This window comes from Blennius ocellaris (assembly GCF_963422515.1).
Source record: "Blennius ocellaris genome assembly, chromosome: 18".
NCBI lineage: Eukaryota > Metazoa > Chordata > Actinopteri > Blenniiformes > Blenniidae > Blennius > Blennius ocellaris.
The window spans coordinates 18,848,990-18,865,559 of NC_137667.1; the positions used below are offsets into that span (position 1 = coordinate 18,848,990).

Consider the following 16,570-nt stretch of genomic DNA (forward strand, 5'->3'; position numbering starts at 1 on the left):
AAGTAACTTAGAAAGTTAAGTAAATAAGTTTGCAAGCCAATGAGTGGGTAAGGCAGTACTAAGTAAGGCAGTCAAAAAGTAATAAAAGTAAGTAAATAAACAAGTATGTCAAAAAGTTAGTGAGTAGCTTGTAATTAAAGAAGTTAGTGTGCAAACAGGTTTGTGAATAAAGAAATAAATAAGCTAGTGAGTAAGTACATTAGCTAGTAAATACATATGCAAGTCAGTATGTAAGTAAGTCAGAAAGTCAATAAGTTAGTAAGTAAGTGACCGTTAGTGATGACATAAGTAACTGAGTAGGTTAGTGAGTCAGTGAGTTGGTAAGTGAAGAAGTTAGTGCATAAACAAGTAAATACCAAATAGGTCAATGAATAAGTAAATAGGTTTGGAAATAAGTCAATATGTTAGATACGGCAGAGAGAGACAGAGAGAGAGAGAGAGAGAGAGAGAGAGAGAGAGCGAGCATTGATGGAGACTCATTGACGAGCTGTCTGTCCCACCGAGGTTTTCATCAGAGCCTGGAAAAAGTTGGGTCACCGCTGCCGCTGTTAAACAATGACATCAGATCCAGCGGCTAACCACCCCCCCCCCCTCCTCCGAACACACACACACACACCCGGGAGCTGACCACCAAGGAATCCTGTGGTTTTACCTCCCAGCATGCATCTGCACGCTCCGTCTGGCGGGCCGGCTGCTAATGACAGTGGAGAGCTTCAGTGATTCGGTCTCCAGGCTCCTCGACACCTCAGCACACTGCTCCCGCTGGCTCGGTCCACTGTCATTCATGTTGAGGGTAAATCCATGTTTTCACCCCCCCGAATTCACTTTTTACTCCCTCTGAAGCACAAAATCCAACCAGCTTTGGACCTCCAGAGAGCAAAGTACTCACATTACTGTAGTATTTGCTGAATCTGGGACTCTACTCACATTTAAGTACAATTAACAGCATGCAATCCACTTGAACCCAATTGAAAGTCAGTTACTTCTAATTCAGGTACATTGAGGTATTTTGAAATAACTTTATTCGAGTACAATTTAGAAGATGCGAAAGTAGTTGTACTCCAGTTCAAATCTGATGAAGCTCTTCATTTAACCAGGATTCTAAGAGTTACTGAAAATGAGTACCTGGATAGAGTTAAGTTAACTATAGTTTATCAAAGTTGCCAAGTTACATAACTAGTTGTGAAGAAGAACAAGTAATCGCCTCATAATATGAATGTCTTTGTCACGTGAGCATAGTTGAGTTGTTGTCTAGATACATTAGCTGAGCTGGAAGGATTGTGATGGGAGGAAGATGCTCTATCATTTGGATTTGAGCTCGTCTTAAAAGGAGAAACCACCACAAACCAGCTTAGATATCCAGACAGCTCCTCGAAGGGGAAGGTAACCTTTATTTAAAGTGGCTCATGCTAATCACAGCTACATAGCACGCAGGCTAACGCTACTCAGAAGTGGAGATGTTTCCTGTTGCTATCTGGAGGACCGTTTGTTCAGTTGAAGAGCTGCTCCATCTCCATTAAAGAGACGTTTAGTGAAAAAGCAACGAGTAACACTAAAGTCAAAAACTGTTGAGCAGGACTTAAGAGAGAACTGCAACTCTCCAACTGAACGACAAAAGCAACGAGATTTCCTGAAACGTCCACGAATAACGAGGCTCTCCCGGTCCAGTAAACGGGAGTTTAGTGAAACTGTAACAAAGTTGCTCAGCTCCGGAATGACATTGACCCTGAACTGATGCTGTAACACACACGTCTGAGCCGAGGTGTCCAGATGGTGTGACATGCAGCATTCATTGAGTCAGGATCTGCAGAAATACCTTGGTTTTATCGTAAGCCCAGTTATCGGAATTTGTTATTTCTTGATGTCATTAAATGAAAAAGTGCAGCTGCAGCTGTAACCCTGTCCAGGGACTGACCCCCCCCCCTGAGTAAATTCCACATCATCACACCGACACAGAAGACTCTGCACAGGGAGAATTCACGTTCTCTGCTTTGGTTTCCGTGAATCAAAGGACGTGTGGCGGCGTTGCTCAGTCTCAGCAGCACCTCGCTCGCCGCTCCGTGCTGCATCTGGAGGAAGTTGGCTCCGGAATCTGACGGAGTGTTTGAAAAGGCGGTTTTCTGAGCTGGGATGCAGCCAGGTCGTATGGATGAGTGTGATTAGCGGCGCGGCACTAGGGGGTGGACTCCGGGATGCGTTTCAGATGACGTGTGGGCTACGTCAAACCGACTCCCCGACCAGTTTTTTTTCCTCCTCCTTTAAACAGATAGAAAGTGTCTTCTTTCAGGATGCTGGGAGTTCTGCTCACATTTGGGGTTCATTCATCTTTTTATGCGTTTCCATCTGGGTGAGGGTCGTGGACCCGGAGCTCGGCGCGGCCATCTTTGGGGTTAAAGGCAGTAGAGCCTGGAAAATTCACAGAAAGACACGCAGGCGTACCAATGGGCAATTCTAGAATCAACAATGAACCTCTTTTACATCGATGCAAGCCCGTGTTTACACAAGGAGAACAAACTGTTGACAAGCTGCTTTAAAGTAACACAAGCAGCAGTTGGTGCAAGACGACCTGCTGCTCAGCATCGCATGGTTTGCTGATGATTCTGTGCTTTCACTGAACTCCCGCCCGGACGAACCGCAGGAGACGGGCTGCGGCTCCGGCAGAGACCACGTCTCTCCCTCCCGCTGCTGCCGTGAAGGCGAGGATCAGGCCTCGCCACAAAATGACGACACACACAAAGACGTGGCGAGAGTGATGCCAGTGAGGAGAAATGCAAACGGTGGTGTTTTGTGTGTGTGTGTGTGTGTGTGTGTGTGTGTGTGTGTGTGTGTGTGTGTGTGTGTGTGTGTGTGTGTGTGTGTGTGTGTGTGTGTGTGTGTGTGTGTGTGTGTGTGTGTGTGTTGTGTGTGGCTTCAGTTGGTTTACCATTAAGATTTGTGAGCAGTCCCTCAGTGAGGAGGGAAGGAATTCTGGGCAAACTCAAAAATGTGCCTCTGCAGCTGAAAAGGAATCTCTAAGATGCGGGCTAAATATCAGAGTACTTGAACAACAAACGGGTGACTTGATGGAAAATCTGCAGATGTCAGCGAATTAAGGTAAACGCTGATCATGAGACTCATAAAATGACCCCAAAGCAGCACGAGACAACATGTAAAGCCACAAAGCTTCCCCACAGGAACTCTGATAACCAGAGTGGCAAAAAAAGACAAAACAAGTCTGGGTGATTCATGAAAAACAACTAAAAATAACTACAAACTCACCAGACAAGTTTACCAAGAAGCAAAAGGCCACAAAAGTCACAACACAACCAGATAGAATTAAAAAAAATATAATAATAACTATAAATAATGTCAATATTTCATAAAATGACCACAAAATAATAAATGGCAATGACAAACACTTAATTTTTATAATCTTTTATTATAATTTCTTATTATCATTTTGTCTGATTGCTTCTTTGTTTATGTTTCTTTATTTTTATTTTATTGTATTTTTTTTACTTTACTTCTTTCTTTACACACACATATATATATATATATATATGTTTTTTTTTCATTCCTCCCCCCTAATTTGCCTTGTTCACCCTCCATGTTTCCATGTATGAGTATACCCGTGTACATATATGGGTGTGCATAATATGTATATTGGAATAAAAATCAAAACAACCAACAAATCTTAACAAAGGCATAAAACACAAAATAACAACCCGAAAACTTACCGTAACTAAATAAATCTGAAAAAGTATCACAAAGGGAGGAAGAATCATCATGAAGTCACACGAAAACAGACGAGATAATCACCAAGCGATAAACAGATGCACACAAAGATTCAGATAATGATCTGAATATGATGAAAAATGACATTAAATAATAAACATTCGAAGGTATACAACAGTGCAAGACACGCTCAGGAAAGATGACAAGAACATTTTAAGTCATGAAAAGATCACAGAGAGAAATCAAATGACTGAAAATTGACCTCAAATAGCTAAAATCCTCAATCAAATCAAATTCACCACATATAAACAAACATAATAATAATAATACAAAACAGCAGGGCTGAATGAAAGATTGTGATCACAAACATTTAAAGGTGCAGAAAGATGTTTAAAGTTTGGAGGAAATGTTCAGCGCCGACTCCTGGCGTGGCGTGCTCACGACATGGTTCCTACCGGCTCCGTGTAAATGGACATCGTTTTGAAAACGTTGTCGTGGAGACGTGTCACTTTTCCGAAACAATAAAGCAAAAACGATGTGTTTTCACATCATTTTTTTCAGCGAATGAAAGATGTGACGTTCCATCTTTCTGGAGCTTCAGCGTGCGGCTCTGATCAAGTGCCTCCACTTTATGAATGGACGTGGAGGAAGTGCTGCGTTTCCTCTCACTTATTTCCAGTTTCAACACGCAAGAACTCCAGTCGAGAGGGGATCCACCCCTCGCCTTGGCCCCCCCCGACAAAATCTAATCATTTACAGGCCGCAAGGATGAAAACCAGACGCCGGCGCTTGGTCACAGAACAAAGGACATGCCAATAAAATCTCAATCCTTTTTTTTCTTTCTTTCTTTCTTTCTTTCTTTTCTCCTCCTCTGTCTCCCTGAAGCTCCATATCCTGGTTTCATCCACCGGTGTCAAACTCAACATCGACTGCCAAGAAGTGGCGGAGAAGGAGATCAAGGCCGCTGGAAACACGTCCAGCGACGGCTACCAGGTTCTGGGCAAGATGTCCAAGTCCATCGGCTCCACCGGCGAATCGGCAACTGTAAGTGAGCTCGAGCAACGGCTGGACGAGGGACCGCCGGCGTTATGCAGAGACAGTGTGAATCAGGGTTTGATCACAGTGAGGATTGGTGCTAATTTGCAGTGTTGCACAGTTGGTTTCAAGCAAGGAATAAAAAAAAAAAAAAAAAGAGTTGGGAAAGAAGTTAAAACTGTGGCGTTGTAGTGTTATTGTATTGTATTAGCTGAGCTGTCAACACCTGTTTGTGTGTCTCCAATGACTGATTCTCTCATTAACTTCACTACGTTACATCAGTGGGAGGAAGATGCTCTATAATCTGATAATTTCATCTTCAAAAGTTGCAGTGAGCCCGAACGAGATGGCGGCTGTCCAAATAGACATTTGCAGCGAATTAGAGTTGACATTAAAATGAGGATGTTTTACCACCCCCGCCCCCCGCCCTCTGATGTAACTCAGCCGTTAGCGGAGGAGGAAGGGGGGGGGTATCACACAGACACACACACACACACACATGTCGCACAACAGCGTCTCCATGTTTTGACTTTCCTCTCCTCTTCCTCTTCCTCCACAGTTCCAGCTCCAGATGTTCGACATTATCTGCAGCTTGGGCTGGACCAGCAAGGACAGATGTTGCGACCTGCCGTCGATGGTGAGGGAACCCCGGGCCGCCGCGGGGCCTCTGAGCTCGATATAGTTAACCGGGATTCAACCCCGGCTGCCGCCGTCCCTCTGAACTCTTTGACCTGCAGAGATAAACACTCGGCAGAGTCTCTCTCTCTCGCCGAGCTGCTTCTAGTACATGTGACAGGAATGAATAGTGGGGCAGTGGTTCACGCTGCAGCGTCACAGAACCAAGGTCCTGGTTTGATTCCGGCCCGGAGCCTTTCTGTGTGGAGAGTGCAGGTTCTGCCTGAAACTGTTTTGCCGGCTTCCATACGCTATCGATAAACACGTTGAGGTAAATATCGACTCGATATATATCGTAAAAGAGAATATAAACTGCTGAGTTAAAAGAAGAAATGCCATTTTGAGCAGACGGAAGATGCTCTAAAGTCTGGTTGCACTCACCTCTTTCTATTTATAAGGAACTACAATGGAGAAAAAAGGCACCTGAGACAAAACATCAGTTGAGTTTTAGTTTAAAGTTTATTTAGAGCCGCTAATGTTAATCGCAGGTGACGTGGACGCAGGCATTTACGCAATGTTTTCACGTGTAAACGCAGAACTTTGATTGTCATTTGAATGTCTTGTTTATATGACAACGGTGCTCGGAGCCATGGAAAATGCAACTTTTTGAAAACGGCTCCCAAAGTGGAACTTTTTTTGAAAAACACACGGTCTCTGTAGGAAAACTAGGGGAAATGCAATTTTTCTAGAACGCTGCCACTGTCCATGTGCACCGCGGGCTGTAGTTGGTAGTTTCATAGCTGAGATAGTTGCTAATGTTGGGAGTGGATCGTTCTCTGCACAAGCGAGTGTGCCTGGTTTCGCCATTCAAAACGTCGCTGTAAGGGCACTGACGTTTCCTGAAACGAAAATGCAGAAAACGATGAAATGTCGTCGTGTAAACGGGGGCCTTACAGTGAGTTTAGTAACGAAGCGGAGAGACAGCAGCTCTGCAACACTTTGCGTTAAAGGAACGTCAGGAACTCATTGTTTCGTGGTAATCAGTCACCAGCTAAATAAAGGTAACATTAAGACATCTGGTTCAGATGAATGTAAGAGCCAATGGAACACGACTGACTATAACTGAACACACTAGCTTAACGTTGTTACATAAGCAGCACGCTATCGCTCACGGTGTTGGCTGTAAAGCTTTAGGACTGAGTTGACAGGAAGTCCTTGACAGTGAGGTTTCAGTGTTGGCAGATGATGGCAGACTGAATCATTGAGAGCTGGTGGCTCATTAATGGGCTGATTGGACACATGCTTCCAATGCTGGCTGCGTTTCCTTCCAGTCCGCGGCGACAGTGAGATCATCCCCAGGGGGGGGGGAGAAGCTCAAAGGGGGAAAAAAAAGCTATTTTACAGACACCGTCCAGAGATTATCTCCGCAGACGCTCACATCTGCTGTTGTGTAAATGCACATTTGTTAGGTTTTACATCTGCGCTGCATCTTGGAGACGCTCGCCATCGAGTAGAAAACCCTGCGAGGCCACCTGGATGTTGTTTGAGAGGAAAACATCCAGGCTGAAGGGAAACGTAAAGGAATTGTTAATGGTGTGTTTGTTGGCGTAGGGATGTCGGGGGGGGGGTAGTTGAGTTTGAGCTGAATTGTGCGGCTGTCGACGTGTCCTTGATTTTCCTCAGGACTCGTAATCAGAATCAGAAATGGCTCAAATTGCCAGAAAATAAACAGGGTATATGTGATCCGCGCCAGCTGATACATCTGCATTAGCAGAACTCGCAGGAGGCTTTCAGGACACAGAAGAAGACTATTTCTAATATTCTGGCTGTCATTTTCTCAGCTTTGGCTCTTATTCCTGTCAATTATGCAGACTATATTACATTTCATCCTCCAAACATCAGAACCGAAACATGAACAAGATGGGGAACGTTGTGATTAGATCCAGTCGTCCCAAAAGGACTTTCACATTGTCCGTCGTTTTACACGTAGGACGAGTTTTCCAGTCCATCGCGGGATCAACAGAGTCACACAGCCACGCCTAAAACCAATTCACAGACACCAATCATCCTTACAAAGCCTTTAAATTATGGGACAATCACAGTACCCAGAGACCCACCCAGGAACACAACACACCCAGTTATGGAGTCACATTTACCCTCCAATACTGGACCTGTTGATGGATTGTGGAGCCAGCATCCCCACGAGAAAACAAACACAAGAGTCGAGGCAGTAAATGACGCCAGGAGAGGAACATAAGGTGATGCAGCGAAGACACACTCTGTGTATATTTAAGGAAAAACATTTTGAATTGTTTTATCCATAATGAAAACGACGTCACTGTGAAATCTGACATTTTAAGTCTCGTTTTGCTCCACGGCTAGCAGAGTTTTAGTGTCTATCGAGGTGAAATACTTTCATTTATTTTGATATCTAATGAGCATAAAACAACTTCACCATGAAATCGAATAGAAATCTGTCACTTTAAGTCTCTTTTGGCTCCATATTTGGTCTCCACCAACTCCGAAACGTTCCACACATGAGCAGGGTTGCAGGCAAATTGTATCTGAGAGCAAAAAAGACTGAAACAAACTCAACAAATCCGTTGAAACCCTCAAAACATTGACTGGTGAGCAACGCTGGGAGGCTGCTGATGGACAGCCGTGTTTTCCTGGTCCAGTCACGTGATCGTAGGTGAGGATCAAGTTCAGATGATGGATTTATTGCAGCAGCTCTTAATTTGGCGAGCATGAACGCCGGACAGGCTGCAGCTTTTAGGACACTGGGTGAAATGACATCTCCTGACTTTTTGTGACCTCTGGCGTTTGTCTGGATCTCCAGGAATGTTTTAAGTGCAGTACATTTCTAGGCATCAGCAGCAATGACATCATTTTTTTTTTTTTGTCTTAATCCTGCACTGCTCAGTCTCTGGTCTTTCTCACCACGAAAATTTTTCACTCGGGTCCCAGCAGCGATCTCCGGGGACGGCAGTAACAAACAAAGCTTTGTGTGTGGGGGAGCACGTCTACAGCCCGAGCCGTCCAAGACATTTTGAAATGCGATTTTCAGCTCCGGTGGGTGATTATCTGGAGCTGCCGCAGAGCGGGGACAGCTGCGTGACTGGGCCTGTTTCACTGACAGCTATGACACAATCCCAAAACTGGAGCCATTCAACGTGAACTCAAAGGAAACATCCGTACAGACTACAAAAAAAACCCAACCCGGCATGTGTTTGTTAATCAATACAGCCAGGATATTAGTTACTTTAACAGCTAGATTACTTCTATTCATTCCATGTGTTGAGAATAAAGAAAGACAAAGACTAATTATACCCAGAATTTTAGACAGAAAACCTTTAAATAATGATAAAGAATTCATTAATGAGCCTAATCCTGGCAGGAAATCCTAAAGACGAGTGTGTCACTGTGTGTCTGGGATGTTGGAAAAGATCAAAAAGACTGTGTTTTTAATAGATCAAAGGTTAGCTTAGCTTAGCTTAGCTTTGCACACGCTGAACGTGGGAGAAACTGTCTGTGTCTCTGAGGTTCATGTGAGGTCAGAGCAGCTTTAAACTGAATCCTACCAAGAAGCTCTTCGTGTGGAAGTGATGCTGATTGTGTTTGCAATCATTGGTTGAATCGACACAATTCTACCAAATAGCTTCCAGAGGTCAGGCTGATTCCCGAATAAACAACAAACTGTGAGATTATCGGTTTTGTTTCCCGTTGTTTGATGCTCAACAAAAAGTTGGAACATGTTGAGACCAATTCAGTGGAAAAAAACCAAACTCCTCCTCATAACTGTTAAAAATAAAGACTGAATTTAAATTATATTTAGGCGGTTTTAGGCTAAATTACTTCCGAGTTGTAGCAAAGTTTAGCCTGGGCAAAAAATTCCAACTAGTATAAACTAATTTCTAACTTGTCCAAGATTAATTAGAGTCAAGTGGTAGACTTGATCCATATGAGTGACAGACTATATTCTAACCAGTTTAGATTTAAATTCTGGTCAGTTTTTGACTAAATTCTAACCAGTTTAGAAATAATCCAAATTCCAACTGCTTGACAGTAAATTCCATTATCTTTTCAACGAGTTTTGCACTAAATTCTAAATGGTTTTTCCACTAAATTCCCAGTAAAGACAAAATTCCACTTCCAACTGCTTGAGAGAAAATTCCAACTGGCTTTGCACTGAATTCCAACCAGTGGAATATGAGGGAGTCGACGCACTCTGGAGGCCGCCATTGTTGTTATTGTCCATCTGCTCACACATGTTCCTTCTGAAATGCAGTCAGAACGTTTTTAAAACAAAAATTCTGTGACTGAGTGCCATTGCTCCCAAAATGTCCCAAAGTGCAACAAAAGTTTGGGTTTTTTTTGACTCTCGAATGTTTTTCCCCCACCAGAGAGATGAACTGAAGTGTCCTTCTCTTCCAAACTCTTGCACCTGCATCTCCGAGGCCAACGGGCAGCCGGGCCCTCAGGGGCCAGTGGTAAGAATCAACTCCTCCATTTATCTGCAGATTCTTCTCTTTATACCGTCTCATACATTCGCCGAGTTTGACCGAGTGAAGACATTGCCGTCATGTGTACATGTGTAATGTAACCGTCCTTCACCCCGAATCAAATGTTCAAGTTTGATCTTTTCTTGTTACCAAAAGCCAACTTTTCCTCGTCATTTCAGCTCGGTGGTACCACGCTCAAAATCTTAAAAGATACAGTATGTTAGAAACATGTGAAGACTGTATCGGTCCAAATATAAGATGACATCCCTCCACACCTGTTTTAAAAAGCTCATATTTGTAAAACACAGTGGTGTCAGACAAGAGGCCCCTGTCCGGCCAAACCACCAAGAGAATTATAAATATTTCAAAGAAAACATCAATGAAAAAACAATAAATTCTTAATAGCAGTAATAACACCCAACACTGACAGAAAGAACATACATTCATCCTTATATCAGAGGAGGAGGAGGAGGAGGAGGAAGAGCAGCGTCACCCGTCAGCTGTCAGACAGGCACCGCAGTTTACCTTCTCCCCTCTCTTAAAATGTTTTATGAGGCATTGCAGAGAGGCTTTCCCGTGGTTAATGTCCTTCAGGGCAACGTATTCCGCCTTGTACAACATCCACAGGATAAATAACCATAAATAACCCGACGGGGTCGAGGTTTTACTCCACTGTGCTCCATAGTAGCAAAAAAAATGTTCCAGTGGAGACGCCGAGTCGAATCAGGGAAACACGTGTGGTCTTCATGGTCCATGACGCTCTGACATTAAATGCTACTCTTGTCAAGTCAACAGCTTCAGTTTCACACTTTTTTTATGGAAGTAGACATGATATGAGCAAACACTTGTTAAGAAGCAGGTTAAGACCTGTTTCACTTCACATACTGGCAATAAAGAGGAGGAGACTTGTGAAGTAAATGTATTTGCACTTGTGATAGTGTTGATTTCGTAGATCAGCGGTGTCAAACACATAATAACCTTGAAGTATAAACTTTTAAGACGTCATAACATCCAGTTTTTCAAAACTTTCACATGGTGTCGTTGGTCCAAAAACATTGTGTTCAAAGTTTACTGCTCCAAATCCAGATTCTCCTTGATTTTCCTCCATTAGAATATTGGATCATAGGCGCTACATTCATAATCTGCTGTGTCTGTGTGAGCTGGACTGGCTCCGCCCACACATGCCCATCTTGGGAAGAGGAGGAAGTACTTCCTCTCGTGGTGCCATGTGCCAGAGCAGAGCTGCCTGATTGTGGGAGGAGTCAAAGGGGAGGAGCCTACCTTGATTGTGATTGGCTGAACCCTCTGATGACACTCTATAGGGTTTGATTTCTGATTGGCTGCTTGGAGCAACACACTTTTTAAAACCTGGAACAAGCCAGGGAGAGAGAGGACACACTTTCTTCACTTGTGTCATTCCAGGTGTGGGGACGATTATTCCTGTTTGAAACCCATTATAAAGTGAATTTTGCACAAAATGACCCCTTTAAAGTTTTTCTTTGTTGTGGTACAGGGTGCACGTGACAAAAATGTCCATATTTTCACAAAAATCTAACAATTACTGCTGAAAGTTCCTACGATCGTAACATAAAGCCAACTTCAATGAAACCTTCAGATGCAAAATACTGTGAAATATCCCCCCAAAAAACTTCTATTGCTGTTGCATTATGGGAGTTTGCACAAACTCACCCTGACCGCATGACCCTGAAGCTAATGCTAATTTGACCTTTCATGGCAGCATCGCCGTTATCTCAGCTTGATTCTCAGTGTTGTTTTGTGTTGCTACTATTAAAAAATGTGTTTAAAAAAAATTCATAAATTCCACATTAATTGCAGAAATTCAAGGATTCAGGCCAAAGGACAAGAAATTGGGCCCACATGTATAAAACGTCACCATCAATAAAAAATATTATTGATAAAAGGAATCAAAATATAATAAAAATCTACAAAGCCAAAGTAGCCTGATGCAGTTAACTTAATTTAAGCAACAGCTCAGTTTCAAAATACCAAAACAACAACGGCAACTGTATTAGATTTGTTTTCTCACCGTATCTGGATCATCATGCAGTGCGGTCATGCCTCAAAGATGAGACATCGATTCACTGGAAATCAAAAAAAAAAAACAATCCCACATGGAGAAAGTGGAGAGGAAACCTCCCTTTGAACAGGAAGAAACCTCCAACAAACAGATGCAGACAGTCGGAGAACATCTGGCGCCGCTGTTTGGGATTAGGGGACATCGAAGGAAGAAAGAAAATAACAGGACAGAAAACAACAAACAGACAAACGATCAGCATGTTGAGGCTGATTGGAGCCTGCAGAACGGATCGGGAAGTTTTAGCAACGCGATCAGAGTTTCAAATAAGTTTTACAAGGTTATATTGTAAGAATATATCATATCTGTACATAATAATCACATACAGTAAATCATTATACACTTTGATTGGTATGCATATGTAATACAAATATGATATGAAATGACATTCAATACAATAAAACTGGTTTAATAAAAAGGTAATTTATTTTGTATTTGTATCTTCCGCCTATTTTGACACTGAAGGAGGAAATATATTGATGTGGTTAGTTAACCTTTGATATTTGATCCTGATTAATCGAAATTAATCCACAGCAACTCTGTAATTAATCTGATTGAATATTTTAATCGTTTGACGTTATAACTGCATTTTTTTTTTTTTGCTTTGTTTTGTATTTTATTATTCTTTTGACGGAAAATCAAACAAATTGAAGTGAGACTAGTCGTACAGGCTAAAGTTATTGAGACCTCTGTTAAGCTTTTAATCTACAAGAACCGTCCATTTTCAGAAGAGACAAACTCATTTAGCAGTTTTGAGGTTGATTCCTGAACTTTTTGTTGTTGTGGATTTGTTCCACACCTTTGCTGTTAACCTGACGGATGTCCTTAACCCCCCCCCCCCCCCCCCCCCCCCCCAGGGAGCCCCCGGCAGCAAAGGACCCCGAGGGGAGAAAGGCGAGGCCGGCCCTGTTGTAAGTACCGTAGAAAACATCTGATTCCATTCCGTTTGGATCGGTGCTCCTCATCTGCGCTCAACCATCAGCTGCTATCTACAACAAGCTCCCGCTGTGTTTAAACTCTCCTTATCTGACCTCTGACCTCCTCCACGTTTGGCAGGGCCCGCTCGGCCCGCGGGGAGATAACGGACCACCTGGACCCATGGGTCTGCCCGGACCTCAGGGCCCGATCGGACTCTCCATCCCCGGAGAAGCCGTACGTCTGGAAACACACACACACACACACAGTGGATCGTTCAGATTTATTATCATTAAAGGGAATTTACAGGAGGATCAGTGGCAGAGACTCACATTCTAACATGTCTGGGAGGAAGAGGAGAGACGAGAATCCTCCGTATCTCTGAGCATTAATAAATCCCGGCTGGGATTTCCGTCTCGGGAGACGAGATGTACCCGGATTAAAAAGGGACGTCCCCCCTCACTCAGTTGCTTAGAAATGTCCCACAACACGGACACTGACGGAAACTAAAGGAGGTTCTGAGCTGCTTTCAGACAGTCGAGAGAACCGGAGCTTCTTCCAGGTCAAGTTTCACGTGAAGAGATGTTGGGACAGATAAACCACCGGAAAACACCTTTTACATTAGAAAAAGTCTAGAACATTAAAGTTGTAAAGTTTGAGCTTTCAAGTATAAGAACGTGGCAGGAATTGCAGCTTTTCAATCATTAATTTGACTTTTTTTTTTGCAAGCATAGCATTAATTTGGTTTTTTTTTCCCACCAGAAAGTGGAGTTGAGGACTTTGAATCAGGAGTTTTGTACATTTGAAAACGTTTAGGTTTTTGAGGTGGAAACTGGAGAAAGTTTCTGGCTTCAATTTGGCCTTTTTCCACCTGAAATTGGAGAAAACATGCATTTTTCCCAAACATAACAATAACTTGACTCTTTTCAAGCAGAAATTTGAGAAAATGTGGGTTTTCTTCTAACAAATATAGCCACAATTTGCAAACAGAAATTTGAGACAATTTGGTGTTTATATACCAAACGTTGGGCATTAATTTGGCATGTTTTAAGCAGAAATTGAAGAAAGTTTAGGATTTCTGGAGCGGGGTATTCAGAAATTATCATTAGTTTGGGTTTTTTCATTACAGCCAGTTTGTACTTTTAAGGCGGAATTTAGAGAAAGTTAGACTTTTGCTTTAAATCTCTTCCTTTTGGCTTTAAGACAACTTTGTGTACAAAGTTCCACATCCAGGATTAAGTGCAATGAAAGATCATGAGCACGTCTGAATCCTGGCGGTGTTGAAGTCTTAATGTCAACGTCTCTCCTTCTTGTGTCCTTCTTGTCTCATCCGTCACTGTTTCCTGCTCTCAGGGCCGTCCTGGACCCAAAGGAGACCCCGGTGACTCCGGTCTACCTGGACAGAAAGTAAGTGCAGCGCTGGCTGTTTGTGGTAACCTGATGATTCATCCGTTTTTTTTTTTTTTTTCTTTTTTTCTTAAACCACCGCTCTGGTGAACATCCAGATGCTTTTCCAGCTGGGAGAGATTCAGCAGCTTTTCACCGAATACTACTTCAAATTAAATACTGCGTGTGCGCGAGCCAAGAAGGAGTCGCGTTGATGAATGGAGCTTAGCGAGCGGTCGGCTTCCTGCGCGGCTCCCTGGGCAGCAACGTGAAGCCACACATGTTTATTATGACATTGTTTGACGGCAGGTGACTGCCGCGGCTTCATCAGGCAGATTTGAGCAGGACAGAGGTTAAAGGTCAGATCATGTTGAGATGGAAACTTTAACCCGAGGTCCTCCTGCCAGTGGCGATCGGTGGAGATGTGATCCGCTCAGTGTGTTTATGAACTCCTCCGTGGGTGGCGACTTGTTTACTTCTTAAAGCTCCAAAAAACCTTTCCGGGAATTTCACCGGTTGCGAGTCTGGAAGCCGAAGTGAAGTTTGAGCGTCAACTGGTGGAGCTGCAGACTTTACAAACAAGAGGACAAGTAAACTCACCTTGCACTTTGAAAACGTCAGAGAAAACTTAAGCCTCGGGGGGGAAAAGGGAGTTCAGGAAAGGATCAGTCACACTATTCTGTGTGCCTGTCTCTTTAAGAGACCCGTCGCAAAGGTTCCGGCCCTCCGGTTTGATCGCATTAATCTTTTTCTTCCGCCGGATGCGAGCAGCATGTATCCAAAAAGCAAATGTAAACGTGCAAAAAGTGTGGGAATAGTGTGCTGGGAGAAGGATCCCAATGGGGATTTGTTGAAAAAAGGCTCATCTCAAGACTTTGTTTAACTTTTAAATCATTATTCGGGTGTAAAATGGCTTTTTCAACATTCAGTTGCTGAGATTTGAAGTCTCTCTGGTGGACGCTGTCAAGTCTGACACGTTGGAGGAGGGATTTCGTTTGGGTTGGAGGTCGTTGGGAGCTTCCCACTGAAGTTTAAGCTGGTCTGCTTTCTCCACGAAATGTGTGGTCGCGGTTAAAGATACAGCCTTAAAGGCAGAAATTCAGATTTGACTCGGCAGGAAGTCCTGGCTGGACTCGAACCCGCAGCCTTCACACAGTCTCTCAGTGCCACACTCTTCCTGGAGACACTAGTCGAGTTAAACCTCAGCACATGGCTTTAATTCAAGTGTTTTCCCAACTGATACCACGATAAGCCTCTGTTTGGGTTATCTTTCTTTTTTTCTTTTTTTTTTTGGGCTGGAACTGCATTTCGAAGTCTTTTGAGGCATAAATTACAAAATGTATTTAAAGGCATTTATTGGAAAGTTTCAGGTTTTCAACCCAGATGAGGGATGGTTCTGTTTTTAAGGCAGAAATCTGAGGTTGGTTTAGTTTTAAGGCAGAAATAAGGAGCGAGGAAGTTTTCCATGAAGAAATTGAGGGCTGGTTCGGCATGTCGAGCAGAAATTGAAGGACTGTTTGGGTTTTTAGTCAGGAATTAGAGAATGGTTGGGATTTTTCAAGCAGAAATTGAAGAATTGTTTGAGATTTTTTTAGGCAGAAATTAGAGAGTGGCTGTGCAAATAGAAAGATCCTTGTTCTTTTTAGGCACAAATTGAAGGTTGGTGTAATTTTTCAAGCAGACATTAAAGAACGGTTGGGGTTTTTTGGCAGAAATTGAAAGGTGGTGGGTTTTTCAGGGAGAAATTGGACGATGGTTGAGTTTTTCCTGGCAGTAAGTGAAGAATAATTGAATTTTTTCAAGCAGAAATTGAAAGAGGGTTTTTTTCTTTTTCAGCATAAGTTTGACTTTTGTAGGCGGGAATCAGAGGGTTGTTGGGTTTTTCCAACCGTTTCTGGCAGAAATAAAATGACGGCCGTGTTTCTCAGTCAGAAGGAGCAAAACCTTTGTGTGTTCGCGGCATGAATTGCAGAAATGAAAACAATCCACTCTTCCTGGCCACATTTGCAAAGCGTTCATGTTTTTCAGGCACTTTATCAAGCTGACACTGAGACTTTCTGGGACTTGTGTGTGGATTTCTCTCTTCCCACTGAGGGTGACCTCAACTAGCTCCTCTATAAACCCCTACAGGACAGGCTGAAACATTTTACCCGAGACGAGACCTGCTGGTGGGAATCAAACCCGCAGCTTTCATCAGAAACCTCACAGTCGTGAGTCAGACTGGTTAATTTGCTCTTTACGGCAGTAAAACGGTGGAACCACGTGGATGCTGCTGCCGGAGCGACAGACAGGCTGCAGGTGACCGTGT

The 16,570-nt window shown here is 43.2% G+C and overlaps 1 protein-coding gene across 1 annotated transcript in view; it reads left to right on the forward strand.

The window, feature by feature from the left end:
- Window positions 1–16,570, forward strand: part of col12a1b (collagen, type XII, alpha 1b) — a 132,048-nt gene that overhangs the window by 105,096 nt on the left and 10,382 nt on the right. The window contains 6 exon segments of the mRNA XM_080513816.1: window positions 4,600–4,758; window positions 5,309–5,386; window positions 9,768–9,854; window positions 12,819–12,872; window positions 13,018–13,113; window positions 14,230–14,283. Of these exon segments, the coding sequence (XP_080369942.1) occupies window positions 4,600–4,758; window positions 5,309–5,386; window positions 9,768–9,854; window positions 12,819–12,872; window positions 13,018–13,113; window positions 14,230–14,283 (528 nt within the window).